Raw genomic sequence first — 20,134 nt, forward strand, 5'->3', positions numbered from 1 at the left:
CGGCCGCACGCACAGCTAACGCTCCCTGCTTCCCCACCCACCCAAAAAAAAAAAAAAAAAAACACCAAAAAACAGACCAGAGCTAGCAGGCAGCAAGTGACTGTGTTTCACTGCTGGTGTGCTGGCTGCTGTGTCTTATTGTCTGGCTTTCAGTAGAACCCCACATTTCCTACCTGTCACCACAAGGGGTGTCCAGGACGCGCGGTTGAGAAGGCGAGCGGTGCAAGGGAGTCTGGCAGTTTAGCCCCGAGTGATTCAGTGAAATTGGAGGAGAGATTCTCGCTGCTGCTCTTCAGGGATTGCTGCTGTTAGAGGGAAAAGCAGATTTGGAGGTGTGCGTGCATATGTGAGGAGATGCAGAGTGCATTTCGCTGAGGTGACTGGTTGCTGGGAAGCACTGCGAAACGAGAGGCAGACGGAGGCAGTGAGAAGAGGCAGGACTGAAGTACGGAGCAGCTGTTTGCGAATACTCTGGTTCTTTTGGGTGCCTCAGTGAATGTGAACATGGATTCTGTCACTGAAACCTTCTTGAAGCTGCTGTTTCTCCTATCTGTGCATAACTGGCACACAGCAGTGGCAGGGAATAAATGTGAGTATTGCATGTGATTTAAAAATAAATTCAGAGTGTTTTGAAAACTTGTGAGATATTCTATTTGCATTTAGAATAAATATCTTTGAAATAAATGTTTACTGCTTTGAAATAATGACAGCAAGTTGCTAGGCTGAAAATGATGTAAAATCCTTCTGCAGATTTTTGCCATGACCATGTACAGAATACTGCTGTTAAAGCTTGCAGTCTGAGTATCTGAAAGCAGCATTTTACTAAGGAATGCATGTTCAGCCCCATTTTTATTTTTGTATTCTGTTTGTAAGTGCAGTATTTTCCAAAGAATTTTGCCTTACGTGGAAATTTCTGACAGATTTCTATTATGTACTGTATCAGCTTGGCTTTCAGCAATTTGTAATTTTGAAAGCTGATACCTGCATCTCCTGAATTAAGCTGGCACTCACATAACTCTGATGGATGTTACTGTACAGTTCAAGAGCAGTACAAATATAACAAGGAAAAATGTGGATAGCAAGCCTTTTTGGGCTCTGCATTGATTGCTTAGGGAGTATGGTTCATCCATGACTAAAGAAGAGAAAGCTATCAGTTCTAGCAGAAAGTTTTTTTTTTTTTTTATTTAAATTCATAGTTAGCTGGTAGGGTGGTATTGCAAAATAAAGATAGTGTTTACAGTTTTAAAGAGAATCAGCCGTCTTGAAGGCAAATCTGATATATACCTGAAAATCTCTGTTTTTCAGTGTTGAGTTCATTATTAAAAAGGAAGGTAAAGGAAAAAACTTGTCAAGAAACTAATTTTCAGGGGTTTTGTTATTCACTAGTAGTTCTGAGCTATTCTTGTTCCATTTGATTCAGCTTCAGCAAGCTGAAGGATTTCATTTTGCATACTTGTGGTAGAACAGTAGCCTACATGCCACAGCATATTTTCTCCCTTTCCTGTTAAGGCACTGGTCATGCATCACAGGAATGAGGAGGGCAGGAGCAATGCCTCCATGAGAAGAAAGAGCACGCCAAAGGAAGGAGGAATGTTCAGGAATAACCTTACAGTCCAGTGGCAGGGAACAACTCCCTGGAAACATCTGAGCAATGGCAGAGGAGTTTGAAGTGCTCGATGGGTCTGTAGCCTATGGTTTTGCATATGGATGGTCTGTAAACTAAGCATGTTCCCATGAGCCAGACATTCACGTTGCAGCACCAAATGATCTTGTGCTGTCATTCAGTAATGATATCTCATTTGATACTCAAGTGCATATTGCAGCCCTAAACATGAATACTAAGTTCTTCTTGTTAAACACCCTGCTGCAATCCAGCCACAGCTTTAATTCTCTTCATCATTCTGCATTGTACAGTTTATGAATACATCCATTTTCACAGGACTATGATAATTGAATTGCACATTAATAGCATTTGGCACTATGCACAAAACTAAATCAGCTGCTTATAGGGAGGCATATTAAAACCCTTGCAAAAAAGGCTTGCATCCCACAGCAAAGCAGTAAAGCACTAGAGGTCACTCTTACAATTTAGGAAGCAAGGTTTGAGGAAAAGATTCAAGCTTCTTCCCAGAATAAAACAAATCAGGTATGGAAAATATTTACTATTGGCTTTCTCAAATACTTCTCAGAAACAAGCCAAATTCAATTACAGTGTCAAATGACTGACTTCAATGCACAGATTTTTCCCATATATGCTAGTATTTTAAAATGTGTAGTGTTTTTGTTTATGAAAACAAACAAAACACTCATTTTAACTGAAAAAGTCTGTCCCCAACTGTCCCCATGCTAGAGGCAAGGAAACTGATTGTGGGAAGGGTAAATGAAATTATTTAAATTAAGAAGGAGCGAGTACTCAGATGTGAAGAAAACTTGGCCAATCTAATGCATATTATTCTTTCTCAACATCTAATCTGGAAAAAAAAATAAAATCACTTTTTATATGTATTACTTTGGAAGTGAACATTTCTGTAGGAGACTTAAGTGACAGTCTTCACCATATCAAGGTGTGAATTTGATTAGTGCATTAGGTTTCATAAAATGACCTCTGCAGAAAAGGTTTTTCATAATTACTGATTGAAGTAGGTACATGCAGCAGCCATTGCCTGATCACTTGAACTTTCTTTACTCATTTGTTCTCGAGGAGTTGACCAGGAATTGAAATCCATTTCAGTAGCTGGTTCTACTAGTGGTATTAATGTATTCAAAGATACTTACAGAATAAGGAAAGCTCAGTTTTCTTGCATGAATTTTGATGGCTAGATTGTCCAGTATGTTTATATAATAATATATAATATATATGATTTTATATATATATATAATATAATATATATATTATATATATTATATATTATACAATAACAATATAATAATAATAATCCTATAAATAAGATTTTAAAAAATTCTTCTGCTAAATTAACCCATTTTTCTTCTTTTAATTTTATGGTTCTTTCTTTAATATCAATCCTGAATATCTTAAGTTTTGCTTGTCCTTCCTCAGACCTGCTGCCATTAAGAAAAGAACGAAGACCTTTAGATTTCACCTTTACACTTCACTGTTAATGTTACTAAGTCAGTTGTATAAAGAAAATTTCTTGGATCAAAAATTGATGTGTTCAGAACTATTTCCATCTTAAAGAAATCACAGTATTCCTCTTTTGAGTAAAATTATTTCGAAGTTCTTAGTTTATCTGAAGGTTACAGATCTTTTAATCTAGAATATGAAAGTGTATTTCTGGGGTTTTATTTTTGTTTGTGGGTTGTTTTTTTGGTTGGTTGGTTTTTTTTTTTTTTTGGTTGGTTGGTTTTTTTTTTTTTTTGGTTGGTTGGTTTTTTTTTTTGTCTGGTTGGTTGTGTTTTTTTCCCCCTGAAAAATAATGCTGACACTTCCAACCAAGAGAAGTAATAATTGCTACTGGAAACTCAAATCTTAAAAGTTCTGTAGCAGTGCTGTTTCATGTTTTCCTATGCTTTCTTTCTCCCAAAGAATTGCATTTCCAAAACAGTTGAAATAAATTTGAAGTGCACAACAGTAAGTAACTCTATAAGGTCAGGTATGAGGTTTAAATGAAGGATTAAAGCAAGTACTCCTGTAAGTTTTGTTCACTGGATCTAGGAAACATTTTAATTTCATTTGGAACTGGCTCTACAGATGTAAATTAGCAAGTTACTAAATCGGCCCTTGAGAACTGTGCAGAAATTGGTAGTCTAATAGGTGCAATCCTTTTCTTTATATTCTCTAAAAGTGAAGTATTGCACAAAACATAATTAAACACTTTACACACAAGTCAACTGTTACAAAAAATTATTAAGGTTAATTTTGATGATGAATGGAAATACAGAGAACAAATAAAGGACTTTCCATGTAAATCCTCACTTCTTTATAACTACTTCTCTTTGTTAAGTCTTTCCATTTGTACAGCAGCTTTTATCAATATATATTTTCATATTTGTATTGCAATGATCATAATTTTTATAAATGCAGAAAGGTTTTCTATTATTGTTACTGTTATTATTATTAAAAAGCAGGGACTGGTTGTTAATGCTACAAGAGACGACCTATTCTAAAGCAAAAGAATGACAAAAGAAAGACAAAGAATGACTGTTAATGATGCTGAAGTTTTCAAATAGAGGACAGATCACATCCCTTGATTATATTATCAGATGCAAGTCATTGTACAAGTAATATCCCCAGGGAAGAGAATACTTGCTACAAGGAAAATGTTGTATCTCAATTTAGAAAATAATTTCATTCTGATGTTAATCATTGGTACCAAACAGTTCTGTAGACTATTTAACAACTTAATTAAATCTCATTAAGCATACAATAAAATGTTGTTTACCACAAAAAAAATATCTAAATTAAAAGGTAATTTTTTTGCCATTAGTTAGTGCTTGATGTGAACTGTAGGGGAGGAGAAAGTAGAAACTTCCATAATTTTCTTTTAACCTCATTAATATTTACCTTCCATTTATTATTATCTACGTCTACTCTGAGATAGCAATGGAGACCCCATCAGAAATCAGGCCAACTCTGGGCAATTATTTGCATCAATAAAACATTATAAAAATCTCTAATATATTTTGCATCTTTTTAGTACAGTAACATCAAAAGCTTGTATTGACATCAAATCTAGATCAATACCAATGGAAAAATTTATCAAAATTTTTTTCAGACTTTCAAGGTTGACAATTCACAGAAAGGCCTTGGGATGATTACAGTGAGAAAAATAAACAATTTACATCCCATTGCTTTAGACTTTCAAATTCCCATTAGCATATTTGTCTCTGGAATCAGTCAGCAGGATAGCTGGAGCAAATTTGGTCATGATTGATATATAGTGACAGACAAGTAATGACATTCTTGAAGTGGGATAGAATTAACCATAAAAAGAAAATGCAGTATATATAAGTAAAGTATGTTATCAGTGCTAGTAATAACATCTACTATATGTGTTAAGATCTACTGTGTTCTAGTTAAAGGACCAGTTAGGATTTCCAGAGTAGTCACTAACTTCACATCTTGATAGTTCTGCAGTAATGACCATTCTACTTTCTTTCTTCCATAATAAGTAGATGTAAGCGTATATCTATGGTCATCCTCAAGAAAGACTACCTTTTAACTGAGGTATTGTGTCTGGTTACCTTTGTCTCACAAAATCACATACACTTCTATCGTTGTATATGAGGTACAATGCTCAACTTTAGTATTTTTTCTGACTGCTTCTATGCTACAGTGGAAAAGAACAGAAAAATTTTGTCATATATTAATATATCTCATATGATATATTTGGCAGTATTCTATTTACTGATTAATCATCTGTAAGAACACCAGCAATGACAATTTCATAGCTTCTAAGAAGTTTAGATGGGAAAATATAAGCCAAATCTCTCCCCAGTCCCTTCTTATCCTTGCTGACTCCCTACCCCAAACAAGCACATCAAAGAACACTTGAATGCTCAAGAAACATTACACCTTCCAAATATTTATTTTCTTTTTTCCCCAAATGATGCTGTGCTGCAGTGCTACTTGCAAGGTTGAGAGTTTAGTGTGCAGCATCACACAGGATTAGAGCTGTGTTTTGTGTGAAAGTTAAAACTGCTTCTCAATACTTTTATATTTTTATTCCTTGTTAGTTACTCTCACCTAACAAGCTAATAACAGAAGTGGAGGCAGTAAGATCCATCACAAAGGGGTCTTCTTCCTTGAACACACCATGCAATTTGTTAAGAAAGATAAAGAAATATCAAATACTAAAATTACTCATGTCTGTTGGTGACTCTAGAAGTCCACATTAACTTTATTTAAGAGGTTTCTCAAGTGAAAAGTTAAAATTTGCTCACCCGTCTCAGTTTTCAGCTGTTTTATAAAGAGGGAAGGAAAACCTAAACAATAACGATAACACTGATTTTGCAAGTTTCTGTGCAATTGGTTGGTTTTTTTCACTGTTAAATACGACTATAGTTAAATGTTTTGGTAGATTGATCTGGTAGTTCTTGAATATAAAATACTTTTTGTAACTTACGTCTTGTAACATTGGCAGTCAGGGCCAATTAAAATTGAAAAAGAGGTATGTCTGTCTCAGTATACTGGCATGTATTACATAAATGTCATTATGACAAAATATGTCCTTCTAAACTTGAAAATAACATGAAATGTACAGGAGATACAGAATGTTATCCCAGTGAAAATGGTTTTGTTTTATTTCTTTTTTTCTGTGAAAAATGATGCAGATTTAATGCTAGGATTTAATCAGTTACAGTTAACAGAAATTTTAACTCTGTAGTGTTTTATACTTGTGTTTAATCATGTTTACTTATCTGTTGGGTTTTTGTTTTACATGTGTGCAAGTATAGCATTACAGACTAATATCTGTTAAAGAAGTACTTTATAGATCTCCCTCCATCAACTGGAACCTATGTCAGTAACCTTGAGTTAAATCTGTGAAATGAAGAGAAGGATGGGTGTCCAATTGTTTTTATTTTCAGAAGAGAGTTTTCAGTGTTTATTACAAATTGCTATGCTATTTTTTAGTAAGCAAAGTATAGTGTGGACTGGAAGGTAAAAATGATACTGTTTATATTCTACTTAATAGGTATTTTCAGTACAATAATTTGAAAAGTGATTGAAATCCTGGAAACTTCTGACATTTTAAGTAGATTAAAATTACTAACTACAGAATTGTTATTTAAAGAATGTACTCACTTAATAGACTAGTGAAGAAAACTACCTCTAGGGTTTTAAATCTCAAAGGATAGAGAAAAAATATGGTTAGGGAATCTATCCAGCTGGGTAGAGGGTCTAATTATATTTCTATTAAGTAGATCTCATTACTTGGTTGTGCTCAAGAATAAGCTATTTCTTGGGTTTTGGTGTTAGAGTGCTTGTTTGTTTCTATAACAATCTTTTCGCAATTAACATATTTACATATGTGGTCTTGAGGGAAAATCAGATTAGAAATAGCATGTTGAAATGTTTGAATTTATTCTTACTACTTAATATCATTCTTTATTCAGTTGATAGCCGAAAAAGACTTTGCTCCTTTCCAAGCATTTATCTGTCCACTTTGAAATCTAAATAGAAAGTTTTTTTCAAAACCTACTTCATTCCTAAAAATACCATTTTATAAAGATTTTTTCCCAATTATGTTTAAAATTGCCCCCCAGATATCCCTAGCTGTATCTGTTCAGCGTTATTGTAAAAATATACTTTTAAAGAAAATTCTAAACAACAAAAAAAGGCTCATAAAATGTGTGGCTAAAGAGGGTAGAAAAAAAAATATTACTCAGATGCCATATAACCTAATAAACAACCTCCCTAGGAGAGCAAACAGAATAAGTTATTATTCGAGAAGGTCTAGAGTAGAGGCTTTGAACAAGACAGCAAGCGTAACACCTTCAGAGGGTAACATGCATTATAAAATTGATGCTATAGACAAGCCGAGTTGCATACAGAGAGCCTGAATTGCTTTGATTAGTTGACCTGTGACAACTGTGTCCTCTGTATCCTCTGTTACATTAGAATGGATATGCTCAACATGGATATTCTGTAATTATCTAAAACTTTTAAGAGGAGAAGAGGGTAAAGTTTTTTTTTTTCTTCAGGATTATGAAGTAGTGGTCATATGATATTTACTGCTATGCGGTATTAATAAAAAAATGCCAATTTGAAGCTGGAAGATGTTTTGAATCAGAAATAACTATATAGGAGCTGCAGAAGGAGATTTTTCCTGAATTTTCATTGCTTCATTTATTAGCAAATATAACTTACTTTTGAGATATATGATGAACTCTGGTGGCTTCTGCAGAGACAGGACAATTGGGATTTTTCTGTCTAAAATTAAAAATCTGAAACTTGGATGTTTGCTTCTGAGCTAAGTCCCTTTTTAGTCATATGAGAGAAAAACTAGTTCTTATAAGAAGAAGTCACGCAGAAGATAGAAGGAAGAAATAGCATGCAGAGGTAGTTATCTAGTAGAAGGCGATTTGCAGTGCAGAAGTGTCCTTTGTCTCATCACCGACTGACTGAGTCTAGATAACTGGGTCAGCTATAGGCTTTGTAGAGATCAAAATTAACATGAGATGGATTCCCATTCCATTAAAATACCGTAATGAAAATGCATGTTAGAAAAAGTATAGCAAGCCTCACTGACTGCCTTGTACATTAATCACCAGCTACTCCAAATATATTTGTATTTGATGTTGAAGTTCCCAGAGTCTCCTTTGTCAGTGTTTGGGTAAGTGGGTTCTGGCTGATTTCCTAACGGTTAAGGCAGTGTTATTAATAGTCCTAGACAAGTATAGGGCAAGTATAGGACAAGTATATGTGATGAACTGGAAATATCCTGCCAGTGAGAGCATCTTTCCCTCTTGGAAGGGTGAAATTATACAGGTATTTTGACTACATACAATGTTCTGATAAAGTGAAAATCTCATTAACTTAAATAAGTTGGAATTGCCTGTTCAACCCACCTGAGACAGTCTGATATTTCTGTCCCTTTGACAAACCATTATTATAGCTCCGTTTTAACCCCAGTCCTGTCAAAACATAGGGGTTTTTCACTTCTAAAGAAAGCATAGAGTGAAAAGAAACTGTTATGAGCAAAATCAGCAGAATACTACAGTATTTCATTTAATAAAACAGCAATAAAAAAATACAGGTAAAAATATAAAGGTACTTTTGTGGTTAAAGTCATTTAACTATCCAGCATCAAATGGTGGTTATAGACTGACTGTTACACAGGATAGAAAGACTTTTTATGCCCCAAGCCAGCAAACTGTGACTCTCACTGTCAGTTCTTTTCGCTGTGAGTGACAGGATGCCTGTCTTCTATGCAGAAGCCTAGTTTGCTAGTTTTGTAATCATGGTGTGACTTACCATTCTCTTTTTAAGAAAAAATGCAATATTTAGGAACTAAGATTTTTTTTTTTGAATCGGTGAAAAACAACACTGAGTCTCGATGTCTTTATTCAACTAAAGGTCTTTGGGAAATCAATGGGGGCTTTACCTAAATAAATATTGAATAAAAGCTTTAGAAAGAATGAGCTGAATGCTATTCAATAGTGTATGCTGCATAGTTTGAACGTAACCAGTCTCTTTATTTTCTTCCTATGTACCAGCCTTTTCATTTTGCATTGTTTGGAGGACTCAGATACAGAACTGAGTAACAAACAAGAATTACTCATTTGTCCCAAAAAAGACATTTAAAATTTTAGCTAGTTTCTGTGGTTATGGAATTTATAAGCCTGCAGTGAAAAACTACTGCTCGTTTTTTCTGAACCAATGGTAAGATTTTTTTTTTAAACTATCAAGATGATTGATTTTAATTTTCAAGGGTGAAAAACTCGGTACTTTCATGAGTATCTGAATGCGGTGGAGCACACTGGAGGCTGCTGAGCTCTGCCTTCCAACTGAGATGGTGTGTTACAGTAACTCTTATTTTTATCAGCCTGAATGTGGAATTTGTAGGGCTGTTTTTCAGTTGTACCATGCCAGCCTGCTCTGGAGCTCCATTGTACCCTGCAATGATTATATTTCTGTCCTCAACCAAAGTCTGTCTCAGTGTCTGCTTTTCCACAGACTAGACATGCCCTTTAGTAATTAGGGCTTAGAACAGATCTCTCAGAGAAAGGAGGGATCATCATAAAACTTTTTGGCAAATATTAACTGATTATTTTAGCTTTTTTACTTTTACCTAAAACATATGTGTAAACATATATTTCCCTGTAAAATAGGAGAAACAGAGCAACAGTGGTTTGTGGTCTCATTTCCTAATGTACTTTTGGATAAGCCTGGCACAAGAAGAGGACTATGACAGGGTTTTGCTAATGGCACAGTGCTGTAAAAATGTTATTCTGACTTCAGTAAGTAATTAAGTAAATGAAATACAGAAGGAATTAAATCATAGACTAATCAGCCACTGAAGCTTTGTTTGGATGTCATAGCCCCAGTGTTACTATAGGTGACTATCAATGCACTTTTTTTGTGTGAGTGAAACTTACAATGCCTATAGCAATAAATGATTTTAAAACTCTCACGTGTCCCAGGCACAGGTGACAGGTTAAAGGTCAATCTAGCACTCTCCTGAAGAAGCCTTTAACATATGTTAGGAAATATATGTTTCTTTTACAGAACGTTTTTCGACCTACGCCTCGTCTATTGTTAATGTGTTTTGAGGCACGATGACTTTTTTCTCTTTTTTCTCTTTCCTCCCCAAGGGCTCAAAAAACCTCATCTGTACTCAACTGTAAACTTGTTCTGACTTTTGTGAACTGTGATTATCTCATAGATCATTCTTATGCTGTACAGCTGTGCTTTACTGTGTCCTGATTTGTTCTCTTTGGACAGGAAAATAAAGAATTTAAGAGATAGAGACAGGGGGAAAAGATGATATATGTGCAAGTACTAAAATGCACATTTTTGTGCCATCTGCAACGAAGTGTTGTCATTTTTGAACTGTTTGCTTAACATCTATGTGCTAGCTTGCTGTAGCCCAGAAGAAGCAGGTATCTGGTCAGACTGCCCCAAATTTAGAGCAATGGGTCAGGGATGGATTCATAGTTATCTTGGACTTGATGTCTGTTATCCTTAGGATACTGCAGTAGGAAGTAAGCTTTTTTCACCATCTTGTGTCATGTCTTCAGAGGGGAAAAAAAATCTACCATTGCAAAGATTGCATTCCTCTCTCTGCAGCAACTATGTAGAAATGTGATATTTTTTTTCGTTGGAAGGGTGGTAATGTATTCTCTGTAGATATTCTAGGTAAGGACACACTGAGAAGTTCTAACAGAAAATTCCCTGATCTAAGTCTCACCTCTAGTAAAGTGTGTATGTGTGGTGCAAGTACTGAAGGGGCTAGTTTCTGTTTTGATGTTTCCTATATATTTTCGTAATGTCTCAGTGGGTGTGTTTCTAAGATACTGCCACAGGTGCTGAAAATGTATATTGAGTGGAAGCAAATTATGTCAAATTTCATTGCATGGTTGTGTAAACTTCAACATTATAAATGGAATGACATGATTGAAAAACCTACTAGTGAGCTAGTATTGGTAAACTGATAGTATGATGGATCACAATGGCTTACTTAGGAAATGCTGATTATGACACTCATATTTACATGTTTGCTTTTATACTTACTTGTAGTTATTTGTATCCATGTCTTACTGAATACTTTTAACTTATCAGCAGATTAGTTTTTTTGATGAGAGATTCATCTTTCAACCCATATTGTTGTTTGATAGTAGCAGAGTTGTTATGATTTACTGAAGCCATATATATTTAATTATTTATATCATTTTTGTGGATTTAATAAATGTAGGAGTACATTAGGACAACATCTCAAGTTGGATATGTCTTCTTTTCTCAATCATTCAAGCTGGATAAGTGTAGCACAAAATACTCTTAAACCTGGAAGACCCAGACTTATTAGGATTTTGTATTGTTCCTGGGATTCTTACTTTTCTACCCTGCTGCCTGCCAGTGGAGAGGTATATGTAGGAGGAAACAGTGGTGAAGTTCCTCTGACTTTGGAACCCTACTGCTAAAACCATGTTAAAATCACACTTAAAGTAATGGATGGTTTCAGTCAGAAAATCAGGTACTATTTTGTGCAAAATCCCTTTTCAGAATAGAACACTGTAAAATGCTCAACGTTTCTTAAACTGTAATCTCTCAGAAAACATTACCAGTTAAATGAGTGGTAAATGGCAGTGCGTGGCAAGAACTCACTGTGTTACCCACTTGGAGTATAAATAGTGGTCTATTTTAAAGTATTTTTTAATGTCTCTGTAAAAGTATTTGAAAGATAGTATTATGATCCACTTAAATTTCTTCTAATCAAACAATTAATTGTCATTTTTTATGCAATTAATCTTTGCCATCACTGAGAGAAGTAATATGCCAGATCATAGACTATTAGAATGTGGACTTGGTCAAGAAGGGGGAATTGTGTTATTCCTTCATGCTGAACAGAGATTTTATTTTCAAAGTGTAACTGCAAGACTCTGAAGAAAATCAAACATCCATTTTTAAAAATACTAAGTGGTGTTTTTCTACAGTTTAAACTGCTGTTAGGGAATTCTTATTGTACCTCTAGAGGTGAATTAAACTCATTTGTGCTTAAATGTAAAAAAAATAATTAATGACAATGCATTGAGCAGAATCCTATTGCAGTAAGTGGTTCTAAAAGGAGTCTACGAAGATGCCTCACAAGCAGATGACATATATACACTTGTCCCAGCACCAACCCTGTAAGTGGTTGCATGCCATACCTCAGCTTGTCCCTTGGGTCCATCCCTAGGCCTACTGCCCGAAGGTGGCCCCTGAGGGTTTGTTAATATTCCAGGATGACTACAAGGCAACAGGGACTCATTCTGTGTCTAGCATTCTTGCGCGTAGCCTGCTTAATCCTTTCTGCAGTTGAGCCCTCCTGCCCTCCATGCCAGTCTCAGTCACAAATTTACCACTCCTGTACAAATTGAATTTCCCCTTCACTACTTTTGTACTTGTGTATCTTCTCAGATATTTTAATTATAAATTATACTTGAGAAGTCTGATTTTGTGGTTCATGCGTTGAAGTAGAATTTCCATCACACTGACATATAGTACTGCTGTTGAAAGTCTAGACAGTGGAATAGGCAAAATACAGGTGTCCATGTCTTAGTCTACTGTGTTTTCTAAACAAAATTTACAGTAAGGAATGATGCCTGGCCCAAATTTTTGAAGGACTTGAAAATGCATTAATTTACTTAGAAATATTTACGCTTTCTTAAGGTGCAGAAAATGTTCATAGGAACAACAGTTTCAATATTGGTGGTTTTGTTTATTAGTTGACTTAGTTTTAGTATTTTTTCAAGAATGAAGTTTCCTGTAGTATGAAATAATGTTACATGGTTAATCAAAACAAAGATTTGCAGATCCATTGCTCTGTCAGTGACACAGTATTTTGTAAACTCCCATCATTCCCTTTTGCAGGCATCAGAAATTCAGATGCCAGATTGTTTCTTTTTACCATGGCCTCTTGTTTTTTCCCTGGCAAATTCTCCAAGACTTGGAATTATCTCCATTTCTGATACAAGGTTTGACTGCCAAGACTAGACTTGGCTACTGCTCTTTACAGTTTCTTACTGTAACACATCATCTTCTGTTCTAGAAAGTGGGTTCAATCACAAAGGTTGGTTGTGTATGTGAACACTCTTTGCACGTACACTGTAGCTAGCTCTTATAGTTTTTATGCTGTCTTCTGGTGTCATACTCCTTATCTGAACCTCAGTATTCAAACAATTGCACAAAAAAGCTTTCTAATGATTTGCTTTTTTAAAATTTAATCTTTGTGATTGTGAAACAGAGAATAAAAACATTTAATGAGCTACCTTAATGAGAGCATGAACAGTCTGCATGCAGCTGGCAAGAATTTTAGGTGAGGGTCCCATTCTGGACTTCCGCTTCTAGCTGTCAAAGAAAGGATGTCAGCAGGGATCTAGCTGACATCAGCATCTGTAAAAAAGCAAGACCTTTTAAATATATTGACTGATTTTAACTTGTTTTGAGTCTCAGAGTACATGTGCATCTTAGCTATTTTTGATTTTTGATTTGAGAAGTGATTGTAATGTCGGGTAACTTCTGTCCTTATTGCACAAAATCTGGGGGAAAAAAACCACCAAAAACAAACAAAAAAATCCAAATAAGAAAGAACTGTTTATCATTTAATTATCATGAGTTAAACTTCATAATGTTTTATGCATAAGGCTGGCAAGATTGCACTTGTAACTGTGTATTAGCAAATCTAGATGTAAAAAGTGACTTTGCATACAGGTGTGGGGTTGTGATTTTAATAATAAATCATTATTTTAAAATTTATGTTAATGAAAATGTTTAGCATACATTTGTATCTTTTTAATGTGCTTTACACAACAGAACTGTCTTTTACCTCTGTTTTGTGCTCAGTTTTTGCATGGTTTTCCTGTTGATGTTTATAGGTAATTGCATACATGAATTTAATACAGGACACAAGTATTTTAATTTCAGATAGCAGTGCAGAGCCTGCCTAAAGACGTTAAGTAAAAGATATATTTTTGCTCTTATGAGTAAGTTTTAAGAGTTAATTTTGATACACATTCAGATAAGAAGTACAAATGCAGAACATCCTGCACAAACATTTTCTGGGTGATTTTCATATATCTCATTCACAGCTACGGTGTGATAAAGTGATGCATTTCCAAATGACAGAAAGCTACTTTTAAATGCCTCTTTTTCTCTCATTAGTAGAAGTTTTGACCGTTTCTTGGTTCTTGCATATCACAGCATTGAAAAGAGCCCCACCCATCCTTTTTTTTTTTTGTTTTAATTTTAGTTAAAACAGTAGTTTGTGTCAACAGAGGAGGTAAACAGTCATGACAGTTAGAAAAGGGCTGAATTCTATTAAGACTTCTAGTGGCAATTGGTGTTTTCTTTATTAGATTGGTGGATTCTATTTACTGGGTCTAGCAGGAGTCCAGATGGAGCGTGTTCCTGATTGGTCTCTGTGGGATTTTGTGAGCAAAGCAGGTTATAAGGTATCCTGCCATTGCATACCTTCCTTAGGTGGCAACGTACAGAAGCTAGCAAAGCTGTGCCAACAGCCAAATATTGCAGGCTTTTTATGTGTATTAGTGGATATGATCTTAACAACACTTAAAGCATTTCTGCTTTTAGGAAGAATATCCACATTCTGTTCCTTCTGTTTTAATTATATTTTGGCATAATTATAACAGCAAGTTAGTTATGTAGATTACAGTTCTGCTGTATGTACCACAACAGCAAGTGAAACAGTGCAATTGCTTTTTGACCATGGTACAACTTCAAGGCTCCACTCATTTCAAAACCTGACCTTGATATTTATGTCTTTGATAGTGCTGTGTTCAGTAAAAACCCCCCTGCTTCCCTCACCACCCCACTTGCACCCTGCCATTGGTTTAAGTTATCTAATAGCAAGAAATAAATGGTCTGATAATAAAGTTAGGCACTGCCTTGAAGAGAAAATGGATAGACAATACATTACTGATTAGGGCAGGAGCATTCATTGGAATGACAAGATGAGATTTATTTTAATACCAGATAAATTAATTAAGCAATAATTGAATGCAGCGCTTTTCTAGGCACTGTGCTCTGTTAGGAGATCATTCCATTTGTTTTCTTTAAAGGTGAATCACATTTCTTTAAGCAGGCAAACAAGATGAGGCATACAACATATGCCTCATCATATGCCTCAACATATGCAGTGATATATACAACTAGGTACGGAAATCTGAGGAGTCTCAAATAGAAGTGTCCAGTAAGGAATTTGCTCTCCATCAGCATGAAAAGACTGCTCTCACACAAAAGGATGAAGAGAGACTTGAGAAGCTAGGGCCAAGAGGAAAATGAATGAATTCTGTCAGACAATGCAACTTTTCAGAAAAAGTATCCCATACTTGTGCTATCTATTGTACCTTCGAGGTTTCAGTGTTTACCAAGAGATTAAGATTTTATCATCTTCAGGTTAAAACGATCCTTTTATTTAGGGCCTGAATAAACAAGCTCATTCAAATTTTTCATTCTACTAAAAAATTGACATACTGATATGAGACGTGATAATTTAGTTAACAAAGTCAGTGTTCTGTTGGTTGGTTTCATAACTATGACGGCAAATTTCTCTCAAATTCCAGCCTTTTTTATTGGAAAAGAGCTACTGGACTGCAAGATTTATTCTACAAGTAAATTGAAAATTAAATTCTAACACAAAGGCCTTATGAATTCTTTTATAACAATTAAAGAATGTAGTATTTATAAGGATTCTTTTGGAACATTGTTTTATGCAGTATTTCAGCTCTATTCAACATGGGGGGAGTGTAATAATTTTTCCTTTCTTATTTTTCTGTCTTTCTTTGATAGATCTCATCATAATTTTACAATACGGTACTCCAGGAATAAATGGAAGGGGATAGACAGCCTGATTAGCTTTATTTGTTGTATTCACATAAGTATGATAGTATTAACATTCTAAATAAAACAGCAATTCTTCAGGCTGATTATCTGTATGTCCATACGATATCCATCAATGGACCATATTTTTTAGTGCACTTGCAAAATTTAAATAATAATTAGGTCATCAATTGTTAAAATTTTAGATTTTCTGTTTTGTATGATAAAGCTTGACTTCATCAGTATATTTTATTGTTCAATAGAATTCTGTCATTCATCTGAGAACAAGCAACCAGTAATGCTGAATTTTGTTTTATGTCCCACTACTTTACTCTTCTTTGTGAACTTGTAATGTAAAATATGAAAGTGACCCCTGAAAAAGGAACTTCTTCCTTTCTATAAGTCTCCAAATCCAGAGTATAAAAAATCATGATTTACTTTCTTCTCTCTCTTTCTTTCTTGTCTGTCCAAATGATTGAGCGTGGTGGATGAGATGCTACCCAGTACCGTTGGCCTATACTGAGTTGTTTATATCCATATCTTTGAGGCTGGGGCATGGATTTGTAATCCTTCATGTTAAGACAGCAATTGAATATTGCTTTTTCATAGTTGTTCATACTAGTAGGTGATTTTATGGTGTCTTATGACTGACTAATACACTTCAATCATGGTTATCTAATGAGCTTCTGACTTGCCTGTCAATACATAACCTTGTGATTTCTGGTGCCAGATTTCATTCTATTTCTGTTACTCTGTTATCATCTAGTTCTTTCTTCTGATATCTTGATTATGTCCTGTGCTGATGACACCTCCTACTTTTACAGGGAGATGATTTAATGAACTAATCTCTTTTTTCTTTTTTCTTTTTTTTTTTTTTTTTTAATTTCATGGAATTAATTAAATTAAGGAATATGTTGATTCCCGGACTTTTATTTCCCATGTGGTTTGATTCTCCCCTTCTCAGTATCTCCCATGACCATTTTCTTGTCCTTTTGCAGTATGTAGCTCATTTTCTCAACTGCTTATGAATGACTAGCAATTTCCTGTGCAACAATAGATAAATCAGCCACTGCTTTTCAATCTAAAAATTGCCTGTCATAGAAACCCATACGTTACTTTGAGATGATCTGCATTAGACAACCTTTGTTCCATTTGATCTAGTTTTCCATTTGCCTCCATTCCCTAAAATATTCTTTCTTTTCAAAATTATTCTAGTCTCACATATTATTCAAGTCAAATTTAAAGATTCCTACAGGCTGCTTTGCATTCCTTTTACCTGGCTCTCCTCCTCTGTTCTGTATTTATAATATACAGGCTACTGTCCAGTTTTTTTGCTACCAAATGTCCCTGATAGATTAGTTTACAGTGCTTGTTTCTGGGTCTGTGGAATCTTTTATGATGTTTTCAGAATTCAGGGATAAAGACTTTATGCTAAACAGAGTTGGGTGTTATAATTTACTTCTATTATTTTTTTTTTTTTTCATTCATTCACATTAGCTATTGTGCCTCTGTCACTTTGGTCATCAATCACACTTATAAAACATTTTCAGAAAGATCATTACATAACCTAGTAGTGAGCATCATATTTGAGAAAGTTCACATTTAATATTAAATATTTTCATACTTCAAGAAGAAATGAAATGTGTGTTACAAAAAGTAGACTCAATATCAATAAATATAGGCACACTGTAGTTGTTATACTGATTTACAGAATCATAGATATTAAAAGATAAACATATATTCAGAAGTCATTCTTAAATTACATTATAAAATATGAGTGGTAATGACCAGTAAATGTGTAAGTAATAAGAACTTTGGAAACATTTCTGGGATTACTGCTTCTAAAAATGGTTTGCATAGACTTAATTTAATTTTGTACTATTGTTTTTTATTTTACCTGTTTTCTTAAGCTGATTAAAACAAGTAATGTACCTGAGCTGATGCAAGTCAATAAATGATTTTAATTCAATAAAGACCTGGGGGTTCTAATTGACAAGCGGCTGAATATGAGCCGGCAGTGTGCCCAGGTGGCCAAGAAAGCCAATGGCATCCTGGCTTGTATTAGAAATAGTGTGACCAGCAGAAGTAGGGAGGTGATTATGCCCCTGTACTCGGCACTGGTGAGGCCACACCTCGAGTATTGTGTCCAGTTCTGGGCACCTCAATACAAGAGAGATATCGAGGTGCTGGAGCGAGTGCAGAGGAGGGCAACGAAACTAGTGAAGGGCCTAGAAGACAAATCATATGAAGAGCGGCTGAAGGAGCTGGGGCTGTTCAGTATGAGGAAGAGGAGGCTGAGGGGAGACCTCATCACTCTCTACAACTACTTGAAAGGACACTGTAGAGAGGTTGGGGTTGGTCTCTTCTCACAGGTAATTAACAATAGAACGAGAGGGAACGGCTTCAAGCTCCAACAGGGGAGGTTTAGATTGAACATTAGGAAGGAATTTTTCACAGAAAGAGTGGTCGGGCATTGGAACAGGCTGCCCAGGGAGGTGGTTGAGTCACCGTCCCTGGCTGTGTTTAAGGGACGTTTAGATGCGGTACTGAGGGATATGGTGTAGGGGAGGACTATGTAGAGTAGGGTAGATGGTTGGACTCGATGATCCCAAGGGTCTCTTCCAACCTCAATGATTCTATGATTCTATGATTCTATGATTCTAAAAATATTTAGTAAAAATTAGGTCCTCACCACACAAAAACAAATGTAACAGAGCAGTGACTTCTGTCTAATATTCTAAATATGTTGTGCCCAATAGTAATGTTTTAGTTGTGTAGTATATTGTTTAGACACCTTTTTTTAATAATTTAAAAAAATTTCTCTCTTCCAAGTTCCTGAGTACATTTTTTATTAATATTCTTGTTTTTATTGTAAAAGTTATTGATCTTTGCCACTTACCCACTTAAGTCTTTTTAAAATTTTATATGGAATCTCACCAAGTGTAAAATTTGATTGTCTGTAAGTATCTGTGTTTGTATATCTCAACACTTATATTATTAACTGTAAATAATTACAAAAGTAGCATGTTGACATTACTCTAAGTAGCATATTGACATTACTCTATATGAAGCAGGGGAAAATATGTTTTTCTCCTGCAATCCAGTTTTGAACCTCTCCCAATAAAGTTAAAAGAAAATGATTAAATTGTGCTGCATTATAACAGTAATTGCCCATCATTTTGAATAAATACAAGCAGTTAAATGTAATGATTGTTTTATGGAAATTACTTTGGCTTGTTCCCAATTTTTAGGGTACTTTTATTATGTAAGTTTAAATAACTTTTAGCTAACAATTACATTAAGCAACAGTATGAGTAGTATAATAGTGCCTCATTGAATTGAACTAAAAAAGAATTGCCAGAGGATTATATTAAAATGTCTGTCTTATATGACATTCAGTCCTATAAGGTAACTATCCTGAGATACTGTTTCTTTACTATTTATCTTTTACTCCTTTGATAATATAGTCTGGGTAGCTGTTTCTCTGCTTGATCTAGGGTTTTATTTGGTTCATTGTTGATTTACATAGAGGAAAATATTAATGATCCACAGTAACCCAGTAACTTCCCACCCCTGAAAAAAAAAGGAAGGAAGAAAGAAAGTAAATTAATGATACGGTATAATTGACTTTGGTGTTTGCCGACTTTCAGACTGTACATTTTAGAGACTTTTGTGAGAATAAAACACAGTATTTTTGCTTTAATCTAAAAAATGCTACAGCTCATAAAAATAACTCTGACCTGCTGTAGATTGAGTTTCATCAGAGTCCACTAAATATTTACTACTATTAAAAAATACTGAGAAATAAATGGTTAGTTATCCACCTTCCATGTGTGTCTCTGCTTCTCATGGGTTTTGGGTGTTGCTTTTTTGTGGTTTTGATTGATTGTTTTCTTGGTGGTTTTTTTTTGCTTGTTTTATTTCCTGGCAGGCTTACCACAAACTTCTGCTAAAGGCCAAGGTTCTTAAGACTCTGTGAAATGAAGAGTATAAAACTTATTTATAGTCAGTCCAAACTTGAGCTTTTCTAAAGGCGCCGAGTCTTGATTTAGCTTTCTCCAACCTTGTTTTTTTCCCATTAATATTTAAGATATCATCAGTACGTTCCTTCATCTGCCACACACACGGAATTTTAGT

At 34.9% G+C, this 20,134-nt stretch overlaps 1 protein-coding gene across 7 annotated transcripts in view; it reads left to right on the forward strand.

The window, feature by feature from the left end:
• Positions 1-235: 235 nt before the first annotated feature.
• The window catches only part of CNTNAP4 (contactin associated protein-like 4), a 212,448-nt gene continuing 192,549 nt past the window's right edge, over positions 236-20,134 (forward strand). For all 7 annotated transcript variants that reach the window (XM_014942078.1, XM_014942081.1, XM_014942083.1 and 4 more), the window contains exon 1: positions 236-589. In XM_014942078.1, coding sequence (XP_014797564.1) covers positions 505-589 — 85 coding nt within the window. In that variant the 5' untranslated portion in view covers positions 236-504. The remainder of the gene's footprint in view (positions 590-20,134) is intronic.

This window comes from Calidris pugnax, unplaced genomic scaffold, assembly GCF_001431845.1.
Source record: "Calidris pugnax isolate Ruff unplaced genomic scaffold, ASM143184v1 scaffold115, whole genome shotgun sequence".
NCBI lineage: Eukaryota > Metazoa > Chordata > Aves > Charadriiformes > Scolopacidae > Calidris > Calidris pugnax.